The sequence below is a fragment of the Triticum aestivum genome, chromosome 4A (assembly GCF_018294505.1).
Source record: "Triticum aestivum cultivar Chinese Spring chromosome 4A, IWGSC CS RefSeq v2.1, whole genome shotgun sequence".
Classification (NCBI taxonomy): Eukaryota; Viridiplantae; Streptophyta; class Magnoliopsida; order Poales; family Poaceae; genus Triticum; species Triticum aestivum.
The window spans coordinates 214,872,132-214,890,076 of record NC_057803.1 but is presented as its reverse complement, the minus strand read 5'-3'; the positions used below and the strand labels follow the sequence as shown (position 1 = coordinate 214,890,076).

General features: G+C 48.3%; 1 protein-coding gene and 1 pseudogene across 1 annotated transcript; both read left to right on the top strand.

Moving 5' to 3' along the window:
* The first annotated feature begins 799 nt into the window (after positions 1 to 799).
* On the top strand, positions 800 to 12,093 carry LOC123083785 (Fanconi anemia group I protein). The gene is made up of 15 exons (XM_044505709.1): positions 800 to 863; positions 966 to 1,032; positions 5,927 to 6,826; positions 7,023 to 7,104; positions 7,199 to 7,390; positions 7,516 to 7,580; positions 7,658 to 7,817; positions 7,896 to 8,141; positions 8,237 to 8,353; positions 8,482 to 8,673; positions 8,751 to 8,832; positions 8,925 to 9,889; positions 10,421 to 10,931; positions 11,010 to 11,200; positions 11,298 to 12,093. Exons 1-15 carry the CDS (start codon positions 800 to 802, stop codon positions 11,895 to 11,897), a joined length of 4,434 nt encoding a protein of 1,477 aa, XP_044361644.1. The 3' UTR covers positions 11,898 to 12,093.
* Positions 12,094 to 12,401: 308 nt separating this feature from the next.
* The window catches only part of LOC123085858 (60S ribosomal protein L18-3-like), a 25,146-nt pseudogene continuing 19,602 nt past the window's right edge, over positions 12,402 to 17,945 (top strand).

Sequence of the window (17,945 nt, the reverse complement as noted above, 5' to 3'; positions counted from 1 at the left end):
GACATCAATCACCCATGCACCATGAGGGAGTTGGAGTTCTCAATCATGACGGTCAAGAAAACATGGGCTCCCCGCTTTCACCCATACTTTGACCAATCACAATGGCCGGAGTACCATGGAGTTCAACTATGGCCGGATCCGGAGTTGAAGGTTGTTAAACGGGGTAGACGTAAGACAAAGCGTCTTAGAGGCGACATGGACGGATGGGGCCATGGTGGCCGCCGCGAAGCGGGAAACAACCAATTCCAAGAGCCTCGTGAGAGCTCCCGTTGTGGGGAATGCAAAGGTCATGGCCACAACAAAAGAAAATGTACGAAACCAAGGAAAAGGTCCAAGAAAAATGATGCAAGCACTAGCCAACAAGGAGCTACATAAGGGAGCCAACCAAGTGGTATCCAACAAGTGCCAAGCCAACCAAGAGGTAGCCAACAAGTGCGAAGGCAACAACGTGGTAGCCAACAAGTGCCAAGGCAACCAAGTGGGAGCCAACAAGTGCCAAGGCAACCAAGTGGGAGCCAACCTAGTGGTAGCCAACAAGTGCCAAGGCAACCAAATGGGAGCCAACCTAGTGGTAGCCAACAAGTGCCAAGCCAACCAAGTGGTAGCCAACAAGTGCCAAGCGAACCAAGTGTTAGCCAAAGAGGATCTGGGTGATAAAGAGGTCGGCAACTAGGACTTACAAGAGGCCGTGGTGGTGGTAGTCTAGGCCGTGGTGGTGGTAGAGCTCGTGGTGGTGGTGTTGCCTATGGTGATGGTCTTGGCCGTGGTGATGGTCTTGGCCTTGGTGATGGACTTGGCCATGGTGATGGACAAGGGCAAGGTTGTTGCAGAGGAAAGTTTGGATACCTCGATGGACCATTTTCGTATGTTGCTCACTAACTATAATGTTTCATATGTTCTTGTTTTACATGTGCTTCCATTTGTTCTTATTGTCTTTACTAACCATTATGTTTCACTCATTGTAGGTATGGCGGCTTCACAACCCAACAAATCAACAATGAAGGAGGATGGTGAAGATGAGATGGCGGGATGGTGGGAGAAGGCTGCGAAGAAGCTTAGAGAGGAGGATGTAGCCAAGCTAAAGAAGAAGAAGGAAGAGGAGCTTGAGGAGAAGAGGAAGGCAAAAGATAGAGCGTCAAATGCGATGCGCGCTAGGGAGCAAGCGTTGGTGAGGAAATGTGAGGAGGCACAGAAGAAGCATCAAAAGGATTTTGAAGAAGGAACCATGAAGCTTTGGGCAATTGCAGCTGAAAAAAAAGAGAGGGGGAATCAGATATTTATGGAGAGGGTGGTTAAGGAGGCCCACCTCATAAGGAAAAGGGAGGATGAAGAGGAAGAAGAGAGGCGGAAGAAGAAGAAGAAGAGGAAGGGAAAGGGGCCTTGCTCTACGCAATAGAGCTATGTCATCTTCAACTTGCTTGTGGACGATGATCGTGTTATCCTCTAAACTATGCTCTTCGATTTGGTTGTGAACTACTATGTGTCATGAACTACTATCTCTCCTCCTCGATTTGGTTGTGAACTACTATGTGTCGTGAAGTACTATGTATTATGAACTAGTATGTGTCTGAAGTACTTTGTGCATATGTTGTCTTCACAGTTCTTCGCTTGCTATGTATCAATCCTACTTCACATCATCGGAATATGTGTGCATATGCCAAAAAATTCGCTAAGTACAAGTGCAACGCCTAGCTCCAGGGCGTTGCACTGCTCGGTGTGACGCCTGGTTCTGAGGCGTTGCACTCCTGGGATGAGCTAAACAGAGAGCAAACAAAACGTTTGCAAGTTACAGCTGCTGCAGCGCCTAGCCTGGAGGCGCCCCACTGAGTAGTGCAACGCCCTTGTAAACACTTTGTTTGCTCTCTGTTTAGCTCATCCCAGGCGTGCAACGCCTCAGAGCCAGGCGTCACACTGTACAGTGCAGCGCCTAGCTCTGAGGCATTACACTCCTGGGATGAGCTAAACAAAGAGCAAACAAAATGTTTGCTAGTTACAGCCGCTGCAGCGCCTAGCCTGGAGGCGCCACACTGAGCAGTGCAACGCCCTGGAGCTAGGCATTGCACTGCTTAGTGTGGCACCTCCAGGCTAGGCGTTGCACGGCTGTAACTTGCAAACTGGGTCATTTTCAGGCACAGTTCAACATTTCCTAGAACAAGCAGTCAGGATCTTTAAGTTCAACATTTCAGTCACAGTTGAACATTATTAAGACAACAAGTTCAACATTGCTAAGATAACCAATGACTTCAAGTTCAACATAGAGCTACCACCACTCCAAGTTCAACATAACTAAGACATACAAGAGGATCAAGTTCAACATAGAGCTACCACCACTCCAAGTTCACCGACATAACAAGTTCCACATTACTACAAGCTACCACCACTTCAAGTTCAACATTACAAATAGAGGACGATGACTAGTTCCTTGAGCACTTTTTGGTTGCTCCCACCTCTTGCTAGCTAACTTCTTCACCTTCCTAGGAAGAGGAACCCGCTCCCGCTCTGGCTCCGGTTCCTCCACGTCATCCACATCGTCATCCAAATAGTCATCCAAAGCCGCCATCCGCGAGGTGCCGACCATCCTTTTGCCTCTTTGGGTGAAGTCTTCAGGTGTGTACTTGTTGATCCCCGTCCTAGGCTTTAACCTGTATGCAGACCTAACCTGGTACGTCCCCAAGGTCATATCATCAGCAACCTATGCATCAACAAAAGATATGGAAAGACAATGTGTGAGGATATAGTTAGCAATGCATCAACAATTGGATATCTATGCTCATGCCATACCTCTTGGGTGACCACACCCACATCCTCATCCTCCAAATGATCACCATGGCCCTTCCCCGAAGCGGGATCTGATGGTGTCGCTGACCTAGACCATTCTGGTGATACATACTCGGGGTCACGACAACCGAAAAGGATTGATAGACGCCTTAACTTTTGGCCCTGGCGCTGCAACATGTACAAGTGAATGAGACATCGAACGTAGCAACACATGTTAAGTGCTAGTTTGAAGGAGATGTGAACCTTGATGAATGCTCGAAGTGCACCTTCCCCATCGCTTTCGCCAGCCGGGGTTGTTTCAAGAATAGTCTCGGTCTCATCAACTGCTTTCTTGATCTAGGCACGCTATGAACAGAAACGGTGTTAACGTGTTAGGCAAGCGAAGATGTGAATAGTGTGAATGAAAAGCAAAGAGGGCAAATACCATAAAGTTCATCATTGGAGCTGAAGGGATCATTGAGTTGCCTTTCCTGACTAATGCGTTGTACTGGTGCTGCGCTACCTCATAAAAAACAGTGGGTTCTTCCAAAATCTCCTCAGCATACGCCGGCTTGCATACCTCCACACGGGTACTTGCAAGAAACCATGTGAGATAGTTGTTGAACGCGATCGGGCAGTGCTCACGAAGCTGGGCTCATTTTCCAGCCCTAGCTTGCTCCACACTAAGCGCGAACTGTACGACATAGTTCCCGTGATGCTTGTCCCAATCCTTGATCTTCCGCTGCCTTTTCCTATCCAACCTGCAAGTTAGAAACAGAATATTAGCACCATCGAAACCGCTGAGAAGCTGCTAAGTGCTCAAGGTTAATTATATTTTACGCGTGTAGCAACTTGTCCGTGTCCTCCCACTCCGATGGGTGTGCCTAGAACAAACCAAACTTACGGCACACTCGATGTGGGAGGTGAAGCTCAACCGCCCAATTGCATATGAGTGGGCACCGCATACGCCAGAGATCCCTATCCCTAGTGCACATCGGATTCAGTCTGAACTCTATAGAGTTACCAAAACTGTCTCCTGTTCCATACGACTCCCATACCACCTGCAAAATGGGATAGAATGCAAAATTGATATCGACTTGCAATAGAAGCATCATAATCACTTATGCAATGTCGATTCACCTGCTCAGGCATGATCGCGTCAAGCTCACTCTGGTACAACTTGTACATGACCGAGGGATCATCCGTCGTCTCATTTAACACATCCCACTTGTAAGCCCAAGTGGGGAGCCATAGTGGGTTGCTTTTGTTGTCCCAATCCTCGTACTTCACGGTCTTCGGGCGTCCAAGCGGCAAACGCTCCCAGCTCCATATGGAAAGTGCGAGCAAACAACCACCAATACCTCCAGATGACCTACAACAGGCTTCGTCCAACTGCACATAAAAGAGAACATGGTTAAATTAAGAGCAAGATCGCATTTATAGTGTAGCAATGAAGTGAAAAAGAAACAACTTCATACCTGTCTATACAAGTAAGCCAGTGTCGCCAAACCCCAACTCCAATTGCTATCAAAGACGGTCAACACCTTCAGCCACATCCATGGAGCATTCTTGCCTGTGCCATCAGCATACATAGTCCTGGATATCACGTACCACATATAGACACGAGCATATGTCTTGACCATGTCCTCATTAGCTTCCTGAGGGCAAGTACCAAAGTGCTCAGTAATCCACGTGAAAGGAGCACTGACTGCGACTCTTTCCTTCTTCTTGTCTTCTGTTGCTGGTTCCCAAGGCTCCAGAGGAACCATACCGATAAGGGCATTCATTTGCGCGCGCCACCCATCAGAATCAATGCTCATACATAGAGGATTCCCATTGATAGGAAGATCGGTGATCATAGCAATATCCTGAAGCGTTACGGTCATCTCCCTGGTCCGAAGATGGAAACTGTGTGTCTCCGGCCTCCAATGATCAATAAGAACGGTGAGTGCTGGAGCATTGTTGGGTGGCGTCGACCGTCTGACCATCTGAATGAAAGGGAGAAGTCCTGTCTCCCTTACATACGGTGTGTATCGCTCATCATAGCGCATCCACCCAAGGGTGACCCCGTGAGAACGAAGCTTCAGAGGTGCAAGCTCCTACAAACAAACAAATCATAACATTACATATGGGGCATTTGTGTTTGAAATAAACACGAAATTCATAAAACCGGCCACTTTCATTATTACCCGCTGCTCCACCGCCATAGCATACGACCGGTGTTGTTTGTTCCAATGATCATCGAGAAGCCAAACCATCCTAACAATTTTAAAAGAAAACTTTCTTGTCAACACGATTATCTTTTGAATACAAATAAACTAAAGTATGCCTAGTACATACAAAATTCAAAGCATATATATCCAAAGCATTCTTGTCAACACAAATATAATTTCAACACAAATAAACTAAACTAGGCCTACTTCATGCAAGATTTAATACAAATATCTTTTCCATATAAAATAACATGTCAACCTATGTATCCAAACCATTTTTTTAATAAAATATACTAAACTAGGGTTGCTAAATTAGGTATCTAATACATGCAAGATTCTAATACATGCAACATTCTAATCTAACAAGGGTTCCCCAAATCTAATACATGCAAGATTCAAATAAGGGTTCCCCAAATCTTCAAAATATCATACATTCTATGGATAGAAAGAAAGAGATCGGAGGAGAGTACCTTCTAGAATGGATTGGTGAAGGAATCCACGGACCAAATCGTTAGATCTGAAGAATTTGGGAGAGGGGATTGAGAGGGGGGAGGAGAGGGCCGCCGCCGCGGCTATGCTGTTTCTGTAACTGTAACTGGTGGTGCAATGGGGTGGGGGAGGGGAGGAGAGGGCCGCCGCGGTGAATAAGTCACAATGCAGTGCCCGCTGCATATGTGCGGCGCCTAGCTCGGAGGCGCTGCACTGCTGGGTGCAGGCCCAGGGGCTGCCACGGTGGACTGGCGTGCAACGCCGCTGAACTGGACGTTGCACCGTAGGATGTGGCGCCTGCGTGACGGGCGCTATACAAAAAAATAAGAAGAGTGAAATAGTTTCACGGGCAGTTCATTATGTGAATTACGGGCAGTTCATTATGTGAATTGATTTCGTCAACAGATCAAAACTGTGAAATTTGCCGATCAGGATAACGTCGAACCAAACAAGCCCTAAAGGTGCAGGATCATTTCTCACAGCGTGCAGAAACACACACACAAAAGAAAAAAGAAAAACCTTCTCGTGTCACGGAAGGCGAGCGAAAACCCCACCCGCTTCCCGCCCGAACCCCCAAACTCCCCGCCGGCAGCCACGCCTTTGGACGGTGATGTCGGCGGCCGCCGTCGATGGCCCTCCCTCGTCGCAGCAACCCCCACGGTCCAGCGTGGAATCTGTCCTCCAACTCGCCTCCCGCGACCCCTCACCGCGGTTCCCCTCCTACCCGCTCTCCCGCCAGACGCCCTCGCCGACCTCCTCTGCTCCCTCTCCGCCGCCTCCCCCCCGAACCACCTCTCCCTCCTCCCAGCCCTGCTCTCCCTCTCCCCAAACCCCTCGGCCGCCTCCGCTGCCTTCTCCTCCCTCCTCAACGCGCCCAGCTGGCCGTCTCCGACCCTCCTCGCCGTCGCCTCCCTCCTGCGCGACCTCCCCGTGTCATTCCGATCCCGCGTTCCCGACTGCCTATCTAAGGTTCTCTCCCTCCTCCCCGGCGCCGATGTCCAGGACCTCCCCGCACTCGCCTATCAGCTCCTCCTCCTCGCCTCCAAACCGGTCCACCCCCGGCTCGTCCTCGCCGGCCTCCTCCGCTTCTTCGGCGGCCGCCACGGCGCCCGTGTGCGCGCCCTGCCGTCCATCGCACGGCAGGTCGAGGGCACCGTGCTGATGCACGTCGCCTTTGCGGTTAAGCAGGACCCTGCACTGGCAAGGGAGGTGGTAGCCGCCGTCAAGGCCAATGCCACGGGTGTGCTCAACGGATTCGCCGTGGCGGTACTGCTGTCCGTGGCACGCGTGCGGAGGTTCAACGACGGTGCTGTGGCCGTGCTCCGGGACGCTGCCACTACATCACGCCGGGATTATCGGATGTCGAGGTGAGGGCATTGTTGTCTAATTGGGATGTATTTAGCGTACACATTTGTTGTGAGATGTACTCCCTCCTTTCCAAAATAGATGACCCAACTTTAGTACAAAGTTAGTACAAAGTTGAGTCATCTATTTTGGAACGGAGGGACTATTTAGCATCGATATTTGTTCTGATTGGCTGGTTTCGTGACCAATGTCTTATAGGCGCTGCAAGTGGTTGCCAGATGGCCTCAAAGAGGAAAGTGTAGAGGCTGCTCATTGTGTTGAGAAGGCACTACTGAAAGCAGTGAGGAATTTGTATTTTGAATCTGTGATGATCAGAATACTCTACCTTGGATTCTTAGTTTTCTTTGGGATTGTAAATTGGGCCTAATATGCAGGTCGCTGAGAGCATTGGTGGGAGGGAGCATGTCGTTCCAAGCATTGTTCAGGTAGGTTTTCTCCTGTTAGAAGCCTCAAACGGTGATCCAGGGGAGGAAGATGGTCCAGACGAAGGGGTTATGAGCACTGAAGAAATAGGTGTTAATATGCTCAAGTCGTTGTTTGAGACCCACGAAATGGCACGCACTGAGGTATGATCAAGGCGGTCTGATCTTTTTGTTGGGGAGTCAATTATGATTAGCTGCTTGATTCGTTTAATATGACATAGCATGTTTCCATTGGCTTACTTTTTTCCCATTGGTTTACTTGAGGTCAGATAATTGAACAATGCAAGTTCCGGATCCTCTCAGCAAAGCCCCAGCAAAGTGCACCAGTCCTTCGGTAACAGAAGCTCGAAAACCCGTTAAAAGCTTGCGGAGTATACTTTCTATTTTAGTAAATTCTGTCTTTTTCTACAGTTTGCTTGGATGCTTAGTTCGGAGTCATCCGTTTCCAATGCTAGAATACGTTGCACACCTGAAGGAGTTGCTGGACTATTTTGCCTTCATGAATGACAAGATATCGACGGGTCTGATCAATTGCATCTTGCCACTCACTAAGTTCAGCCGTGATCTCAAGGTCTGTGACCTTCACAGTATTCCATGCTTTTGTGGTTGTAAACCGGGGTATGATGATTGTGGTGGAATCAATTTTCAGGATTACATAATATTGGTAGTAAGGAAGGCCATGTTCAAGCGGGAGGATGCTGTCCGTATTGCCGCTACAAATGCTATAGTTGAGCTGATTGTAACAGAGAGCGAGTACAGGAAAAATGAGGCTAATCCTTTTCAAGACTCATCAAGTCAACCGAGCTCTAGCCAGCAACCTGAAATACATAGAGAGGTTGGTGTGGAACTCTTTCAAGAATTAAGTGGATTGCTTCGCAGATGTCTTTCCCAGCAGGTATCTTACAGATATACTGTGCCACTTATTTGTTCTATCCTTCATCTATAGCAATGCAGATATTAGTTCCTGACATAGCTACTCTGCTATTACAGGCTAGAGTCAAAATGGTTTTGTACGAGGGTCTCATTCGAATTGTTACCTCCGATCCAGATGTTGCAGACTATGTCCTTGATTTCCTGTGGCCTCACTTCCTAAACTATTACATAGAGGTAAAACTACCAAAGAGATTCTTGTATCCACTTCTGTCCACTTGATACTGTAGATTCACTCAAGTACATTTTTTTCGCAAGCCAAATAAAGTTTTTCTTATGGGATGCTGTTGCCTAAATTGCTTCAGAATGCTGAATGCCCCCTTAAAATGGATTCATGTTTTAAAGTTGAGAATGCCAAAGTATGTATGGTGGAACCTTTGGATTGCCTACTGTCATGTGTCTCGTGCATTCTTCGAGCTCAACAAAATAGTAAATGTCACCGACCACGTGATGCATATTGGAAGTGTTTTGGTTTTGCTCCTTCCCAGGATAATGAGGTTTGCTCTTTGCTCATTTTGAAATCCTTAACTAATTGGTTTAAGCATAATGTATTCCAAATCTATGCTACTGTCAGGTTGGAAGATCCTCATCAAGGGACTTGTTCATGAAAGGATTATCAAATATCCAGAAGTATTTGAGGAAATGCCTCACAGAAGGTTTGTGATAAAGGCATCCCGTTGGTGCTTAACCCTATTATTTTAAATGATACATATTTTCATGCTTACAGTTTGCTGTTGATTTATAACAGATCAACGAGGACAGACCCAAGAAGCTGGTTCTGCTTCTTCATCTTTGGAGATAGTCCAGTGTCATAACGTTTTTATGCCTGGAATCGTTGAGGTTTTTGTTGATTTTGCTTCTTCAAAACTAGCTGAAGCTGCTGATGAACCGAAGGAGAAGTTAGAAAAAGAAATACTGGAGCTCGTTGATGCTCACAGTGGCTTTGAGAGGAAAACAAGCAAGAGCAGGGAGAAAGTTGCACGAAGAAGAGGGGATTCAAGAAGTGCTACAGATAGGCAGACTAATGAACCTAATGAAAATTCAAACGCTTCTTTGCTGAAATTACATGAAAAGAGGGGGAAATTTATGAATTCAAGTTTGTATGAGCTTGTAGTGATGTGTGCCAAACAGTGCCATGCTGATAAATATGATAAAGGCAGCCAGCGTCCTAGCCAATCTAAATTGAATCAGAGCTCCAATCTATTATCCTTTGTACTGAAAGCCTGTCTTGAGATGTTCAGATCACTTACAGCTAAGGCAAGTGATCTGGCCATTGGAAATCTAAGAAGAACGCGGTATGAAGATGTAAAAAACTTAGCGCAGCCAATTGTGAAGCTCATATGGTGGCTTATGTTAGATTCAGAGCAAGAGAATGGTGGATTCAAGAAGAACACAACCCAAGGGAAGAAAACAGTTGAAAACAAAAAGGATCAGTTATATCTGGCATTGACATGCTTTAAAGAACTTTTTAAACTAAGTGTATCAGAAGACCGTTCTAGTGACATTACTGATCTTCTGATATCTTCGGCTCCTTCAAATATAGAGGATATGATGGAAGCTGACCAGCTTCTTGACAATGACACTACTGTGACTGAGAATCCAGCAAAAAGAGGCGCTCATGTGTTTCTGAACATATTGAAGATGTTATATGCTAGAGCCGCACATGCTCCTTGTTGGCCTGCTTATGTTATTTTGGGTGGAAGTTGTGCCACAGTTCAGTTCTACTCCCTCCATTCCAAAATAATTGAAGTTATACATTTGTCGTAAGTCAAACTTGCTTAAGTTTGACTAACTCTATCGAAAAATGTGCTAAGATTTACAACACCAACACATAGTATAAAAATATATTTCATAAAGATTCTCATGAGACTAATTTGATGTTCTAGATTTAATTTATGTAGACTTGGTCAAACTTAAACAAGTTTGCCTTAGGACAAACCTAGAACTTAAATTATTTTGGAATGGAGGTAGTAGATGATATAGATTAGTTGACATTTCATATTCTAGATAACTTATCCGTCCAAACTTGCTGTTCTCAGTCTTTGAGTGATTTTATTTTCTTTGTTTTAGGTATGTGCAGGTATGTCATGCCAGATACCATGTTATGTGTTAATAAATAACTATCCACAAAATAATCCTCATGGAAGATACAAGTGAATAATTTGATCTTAATGGTTTGCTTTGGTAGATAATCTAAAGTTCTCTCACAAATGGAAAAACTAAAGTTCATGTTCATTTCTGCAGGCTGTATCTGAACTGATTTTTGGCATATCAAGGAAACTGCATCCTGATCAGAGGCATCTTGTGGGACATTGGGCTGCAGGCTTATGTCGAAAGAATACTGTCCAAAGCCCAACCACCGCACAAGAGATGGTAAAACTCGCTGTCCATCTTATGACAACTCCAGATGACATGATTCTTGTGCATGAGATGACAACAGAGTTGAAGAAATTAATAGCCTCCGGAGACGAGGACTCTGTAGATTCTTCCGAGGCATTTCTCATTGTCAATTGTAAAACAAAAAATTCACTTGTTGCTGTCTTCCTTCACATGGTTGAGTCATCTCTTATGGAACTGGAATGGGGTCTTGGTAAGCTTAAGGCAATGCTGACATTAGGTTACGGCTCTTCTAATGTCGACGAGGATCAGCCAGCAGATGAAAGGACGCAAAGAATGTTTCTGGAGGAAGCACTCTACTCCAGATCAACATCAGTAGTTCATGTTCTTTCGTCTTTCACACATATGAGCCTTAAGGGTAGGTTGAAAAAGTATCATAAAACGCCTATATTGTTACATTCCTCTATTCAGTCTGATTTTACCTTTGCACACTCAGATTCTCAGGCAGAGCAGTTTCTGAAACTGACTGCAAAGTTCTACAAGCTCTTGGCTCACATCTCAAAGTCTCAGATTGCACCTAAGGGCTACAAGCAGTTCATACCAGGTCTCAAATTTCAGAAAATGGCGGAAGTAACTTGCAGGATGCTTACTGCTCCACTTTACAATTTTGTCTTTACACTTCAAGAGGTCTCTGGCACTATAAATACACTGTTCACGCTTATGGCTCCTATCACCTCATTTTAATAGTTTCTTGTTTTCTCGTTTGCTTTATTGTGTGTTACAGAGTGAGCAACCACACAAAAAAGGAACCCTCGCGAAGATTAAAAGGGAGAGCAAATGCATTCCTGATCTTATTTTCCAGGTTGAGGATTATGAGAAGTACCTAATTCAGTTAAGCAAGCTCACAAAGGTGAACCTTCTGAGGCATGCCAAGCGTAGCGTAGCAAGAGATTTTCGGATACAACCAAAGGAGAAAGCTGCAGAAGAAGAACGTGAAGGGGATTCTCCTCCAGCGAGTGCCGCATCACCTGAGAGTGACCCTGAGGAGGATGCAAAAGAAGGTCCAGATGTTCGTGCTGATGAAAACCTGCAGGCCAGTGCACAACATGATGACACCGTCCAAGATTCTGAATCCGATGGAGAAGAGGAGGAAGTATTAGTACACATGAAGAGAGCCAATGCAAACCAAATTGTCCAAGATTCTGAATCCGATGGAGAAGAGGAGGAAGTATTAGCATGCAGCAAGAGAGCTAAGACAAACCAGATGGTCCAAGATTCTGAGTCTGATGGAGAAGAGGAGGAAATGTTAGCACGGAGGAAGAGAGCCAAGACAAACCAAATCATCCAAGATTCTGAATCTGATGAAGATGCTGAAGGCGAGTGAATTTTTTGTAGGCAGCAATCAGAAAGCATAAGTCATAGTTGTAGGAAATATAGATCAATATTCGTAGATAGTTTTGAACAGTTTCTGTTGGTTAACCTGTTGATTTTAGACAATATATAAGATGTAATCGCAATCATTGTGCTCTTGCTCTTGGTTACATTTTTCTCGTGAATTTTAACACGAACCACATTTCTTCTGGAGCGAGACATATACTACTGTACTATGCTGGCAATCTTTGATGACTGAATTTTGTCCTTCCTGTCTTACTGTACTTCACTCACTGTCAAGAAGAGCCTCCTGTATTGAAACAACTTGACGTATATTGGCTGTTGACGGGGCAGCATATTGTCGAGTGCAGTGATCCATGTCTAGCACCCTATCAGGAGATAGCTGATGTTTTATTTTTCAAAAAATGGCGGTAGCTGATGTTTCTGGTGGGCAAAGCATAGTCTGCAGTTGCGCACACTCGGCAACATCTGAATCTGATCCAAGGCTCCAAGCCACCGGACCGGACCCAACACAACACGGGGTTCCCGACCTGGTGCTGGTGCGCACAAACCCATTCGAGTCAGACTCCACCGCCGAGCCTATATATGCCTCACTCTTTCGGCTCGCCCGCAAAACCCTAGAACCCACCCCTACGCCGCCGCCGCCGCCGCCGCCATGGTAACATGCCTCCCGGCCTGCCTTGTCGACGCTGATCTATGTAACCGTGGGCACGATCTGACCCATCTCCTGTGCTCTCTCGTGGCAGGGTATCGACCTCGTCGCCGGCGGCCGTAACAAGAGGACCAAGCGCACCGCGCCAAAGTCGGACGATGTCTACCTCAAGCTTCTGGTGAAGGTAAGCCACACGTTCACCTCGATCCGGTGGAGTCCTCCCCATTTCCTGCCGAATTTCGGAATTTATTTTGAGCAGCGTCTCATCCCGATCCGTGTGCGTGCAGCTCTACCGCTTCCTGGTGAGGAGGACCAAGAGCCAGTTCAATGCCGTGATCCTGAAGCGCCTCTTCATGAGCAAGACCAACCGCCCGCCGCTCTCGCTTTGTCGCCTCGTCAAGTTCATGGACGGCAAGGTCTCTGTTCGTTTGCTTTGGTGTTTATTGATGCGTGATTAGGTTCTTTTCGTTACCTCTGCATGACCCTGTTCGGCTTTGCGATTCTGGGAGTGCAGGATAACCAAATCGCTGTGGTCGTGGGCACCATAACAGATGACAAGAGAGTTTACGAGGTGCCGGCGATCAAGGTGGCAGCGCTCAGGTTCACTGAGACGGCAAGGGCCCGCATTGTGAATGCCGGTGGAGAATGCCTCACCTTTGACCAGCTGGCCCTTCGTGCTCCTCTTGGTCAGAACACGGTAATTTCTGCTGCCCACTTATGTTCTCATCCTCACTCGTCACTAAGTTTGTCTACATACGACCATTGCTATGGATTACAATGTTTTCTATACTTCTAACCGGTGATCCACAGGGAATATGTTTGTTACTAGACTTCTTTTTGTTGTTGCTGGCCCTTGTCTGACCGTACTATTTCAGATCCTGTTACATAATCAGATTTAATGTTGCGAAATTTAAACTCAACTTGCCATCTCAGCCCTATAAAATATCAGTTTTGCTAAAGCACATCTAGATGTGCCATAAGTATTGCACATCTAAATCATACTCCCTCCGTCTCAAAATTCTTGTCTTAGATTTGTCTAAATACGGATGTATCAAGTCACGTTTTAGTATTAGATACATCCATATCTAGACGAATCTAAGACAAGAATTTTAAGACGGAGGGAGTATGTCATCGATCTTACATTGAGATTTGTGTGAATATTTTTTTTCTCTTTTTTCTTTTTCTCTTTATGCTTGATTCACTCATTTAGATGTGCAATAACTAGAGCACATTTAGATGTGCCCTAGACACACCCATAAAATATCTTATGGTTCTAGTACTTTTTATATTAAATTACCGAAAAAGGCTTTCGCCCCGCTTTATAAATAAAGCAACCACCAAGCACAGAGTATCAAGGTCACAACAACAACACACCACACACACTCACACAAACCCACCGCGGGCATGGTCCAACACACACACTCAGACAAAGAGACCCAAGTTTCGTTGTGGGCACAACACAACAAGCCCAACACAAGCACACGACAAGACAACAGAGAAACGGCCAGGCGGTGGCTATGGCGATGGCGAGAAGACGATGATCTAATCCGGTTTCGGAGGTGGTGGGGGAAGCGGTGGAGCCATCCGGAGAGCCATCGTGCGAAGCTGGGTGATGATGGAGGTGATGGCGTCTCTCTCCTTGGGCGGCTAAGCGGCCGCCAAAGCTGCAAGTAACCAGACCATTTGAACAAAGCGTCAGTAGCACGACGAAGAGGGATGCGCTGAATCACAAGTTTATTCCTAACAGTCCACAACGTCTAGGCCAGCACCCCAATGGACAATCACCTAATGTGGCGCACTGCGGGTGGGATCGCCTGGAGGTCGGCGAAGAGAGCGGGGAAGTTGTTGTGGTCCCAGCTTCCACCCACTATCTCGCGGAAACAGCTCCATAGGAACTGTGCGGACACACAGGTGAAGAAGATATGATTCGAATCCTCTTCCGGCCCGCAGAGCGGGCATCGCCCATCACCTGGGCCATTGCGCTTCAGGACCTCGACGCCAGACGGGAGGCGGCCACGGATCCATTGCCACAAGAAGATCCTAATCTTCAGGGGGAGGCGAATCTCCCAAATGAAGGTGAGCGCCTCATGCCCAGGCGAGGGAGCAATGGCCTGGTACAGGGACTTGGTGGAGAATTGTCCAGAAGGCTCTAGACGCCATCTGGAGCTGTCATCCTCGGTCGTAAGATCAGGCGCGTGCAATGCAATGCAGTCAAGCAGCTCCTGCCAGTTGGCGGTCTCAGCCGGACCAAAGGGCCTCCGGAACGCGAGCTGCCCTAAGTCAATAAGGGCTGCCGTGACAGATATCTAAGGGGCCACCACAATGGAGAATAGGTCGGGAAAGCGGGCCGCAAGGGGCAAGTCGCCAGACCATTTGTCGAACCAGAACAGGGTGGCGGTGCCTGATCCGACCTCTATCGAGGTCCCAATCCTGTAGATTGGGAGGAGCTGGATGACGGATTGCCAGAACTGGGATCCCCCAGACCACTGGCAGAAAGCGAGAGGCTGGTCTTAGAGGTATTTCTGCTGAATGATGCGAAGCCACATGCCACCATCTCCGTTGGCAATCCGCCAAAGCCACCGAGTTAGGAGGGCAATGTTCATGCGTTTGGAGGACATGATCCCGAGTCCGCCCTGGTCGTGAGGCTTGCAGATTTCTGACCACCTAACCATGTGGTACTTCTGCTTGTCGCCCTCACCGGCCCAGAAGAAACGGCCTTGAACAGTGGCGATCTCGTGATGAAGCGTCTCCGGAAGGCTGTAGAAGCTCATGATGAACAAGAGCATGCTGGAGAGGGACGAGTTGATGAGCACCGTACATGCTGCTTTGGAGAGCCAACGACCTTGCCAAGGCTCGATACGGTGCTGAAGCTTCCCCACCGTGGGGCGCAGGTCGGCCACCGTGAGCCTAGAATCACTAATGGGTATCCCCAGATAAGTCGTGGGGAAGCTCCCAAGCTGGCAGTTAAGCTGATCCGCAATACTCTGGCGCTCGTCTTGGGAGTACCCCAAGACCATCACCTTGCTCTTGTCGAAGTTGACCTTGAGGCCAGACATCTGTTGGAAGCACAACAGAAGGAACTTGAGGTTCGAAATATCACTCTCCGATCCTTCCACCATGATGATGGTGTAATCCGCATATTGGAGAAGGGAGACCCCGTGCTCCCCAACAAGATGCGGGACTATCCCCTTTATGCGGCCCGCCGCCTTGGCCTTATCCAAGATGGCGGCCAGAGCATCGACAACCATGTTGAAAAGGAACAGGGAGAAGGGGTTGCCCTGGCAGGAAGAAAGGGCCGATCTCCCCATTAATGTTCACCGCGGTCCGGCCTGAGGAAACCATCTGCATCACCCTAGTCACCCACCGATCATCGAAGCCCTTTCGGAGGAGACATTCCCGAAGGAAAGACCAGCTAACCGTGTCATATGCCTTGTGGAAGTCTAGTTTCAGGAAGACTGCCTTGAGGTGTTTGGAGTGAACCTCATGGAGTGCTTCATGAAACACTAGGACTACGTCAAGGATATAACGACCCTGGATGAAGGTCGATTGATTCGGGTGAGTGATCTGGTCGGCGATAGGGGCCACCCTAATGGCGTACCCCTTTGCGAGGATGCGGAAGATGACGTTAATCATCGTAATCGGGCGTAATTGGCTGATCTTCGAGGCCCCCGCCACTTTGGGGATGAGGGTGATTACACCAAAATTGAGCCGGGCGAGGTCGATGGACCCGACCAAGAACTCGTCAAATAGGGCCATCACCTCAGGTTTGATCACCTCCCAGAAGGTCTGGAAGAACTTCACTGGGAGCCCATCTGGTCCAGGAGCCGAGGATGGATTCATGCCCTTAATAGCCGCCCAAATTTCAGCCTCAGAAAACGATGCCGTAAGGGCCTTGTTGTCCGCTGGCGAAACGCAACTGTGGGCAGGCCAAATATCTTGCGCCAGGGCAAGACCTCCCGTGGGGAAGCAGAGAATAGGTCTTTGTAGAAGTCGTCTACATGAGCCCAGATGTCCTCGGGACTCTGCAAGAGGGACTCTCCGTCCCAAAGAAGAGGGATGGTGTTCCGGCGTCAACGGCCGTTCGCAATGGCCTGGAAGTAGGCGGTATTGGCGTCCCCTTTTAAGGACCCAATCCTGAGTACCCCGCAGACGCCAGTAGGCCTCCTCGTCTGAGTAGATGACCGTGAGCTGGTCTTCCGAATCATATCTAAGCATCCACTTGTCAGCTGAGAGGCCAGCGGTGTCAGCCCGCAGGTCGAGCGCTTGGATGGCATGAAGGAGAGCGTTTTTACGCTCCCGGATGTCGCGGCCGACGTTTGCGCCCCAGCCCTTCATGAATTGCTGTGATCGCTTGGCGCAGAAGTGCCAGTTGTCGACGGCCGAAAGGGATCGATGGGGGGCCTCGCGCGCCTCGCGCCACCGCGTGCCCACTGTGGCAGAAAACCCAGGCTGCCGCAACCAGAAGGTCTCGAAACGAAATCGGGGCGGAAGGGGAGGACACTCATTCTCCGAAGAGAGAAAGGGGGCGTGATCTGAGCCAATCCGCGTAATTGCCCGAAGCGATGCTAGGGGGCAATGAATGTCCCACTCAGGGGAAGCGAAGATCCTGTCAAGAACGGAGCGAGTTGGCTCAACTTGTCGGTTTGTCCAAGTGAACCTGGCCCTGACACGATTGAGCTCGCGAAGCCCCATGTCTGCAATGCAGTCATTGAACATCTGCACCCGCGGGAAATTCACCAAATTATTGCTCTTGTCTTCTTCCGACCGAATGAGGTTGAAATCACCTCCCACCACTACCAGGAGCTGAGCGGCTGCTACCTTCCTATGGAGCTCACCGAGGAAGGCCTTCGATCGGTGGTGGTTGGCCGGCCCATAGACCGTAATAATTTCCCATTTGAAGTTCAGTGCCCGCTCAAAGATCTCCATGCTCACGAAGAACTCACCCCGCTCCATGCTCCCTACCTTAAAGGTGGCATCCTTTACCCCTAGGAGGATGCCACCCGAGTGGCCCGCACTCCCACTAGAAGGGAGCCAGTGCCAAGCAAATAGGTCGGACCTCAAGTGCTCGAGCTCCGACAGAGAGAATTCCTTACGCATGGTTTCTTGAATGGCCACAATGTCGATTTGCTCAGTTCGCATGTATTCGATTAGTTGGCGGCGTCGGCCATCTTGACTGAAACCGCGATGTTCCAGAAGAGGGTCCGCATCACTCATCCATCGGGGGCTGCTTGACTCGAAGACATGAGAGGCGCGGAGAGCAGTGGTGCGAGAGCGAGTGCGGTCGCGGATCTCAACTGGGGCGGCTGCCATGCGAGGCGAAGGGTTCGGGGCCGTCCCCGAAGGAGAGGGTACTCGTGCACGGGCCTCGACGAGGCGACCATCTAGGAT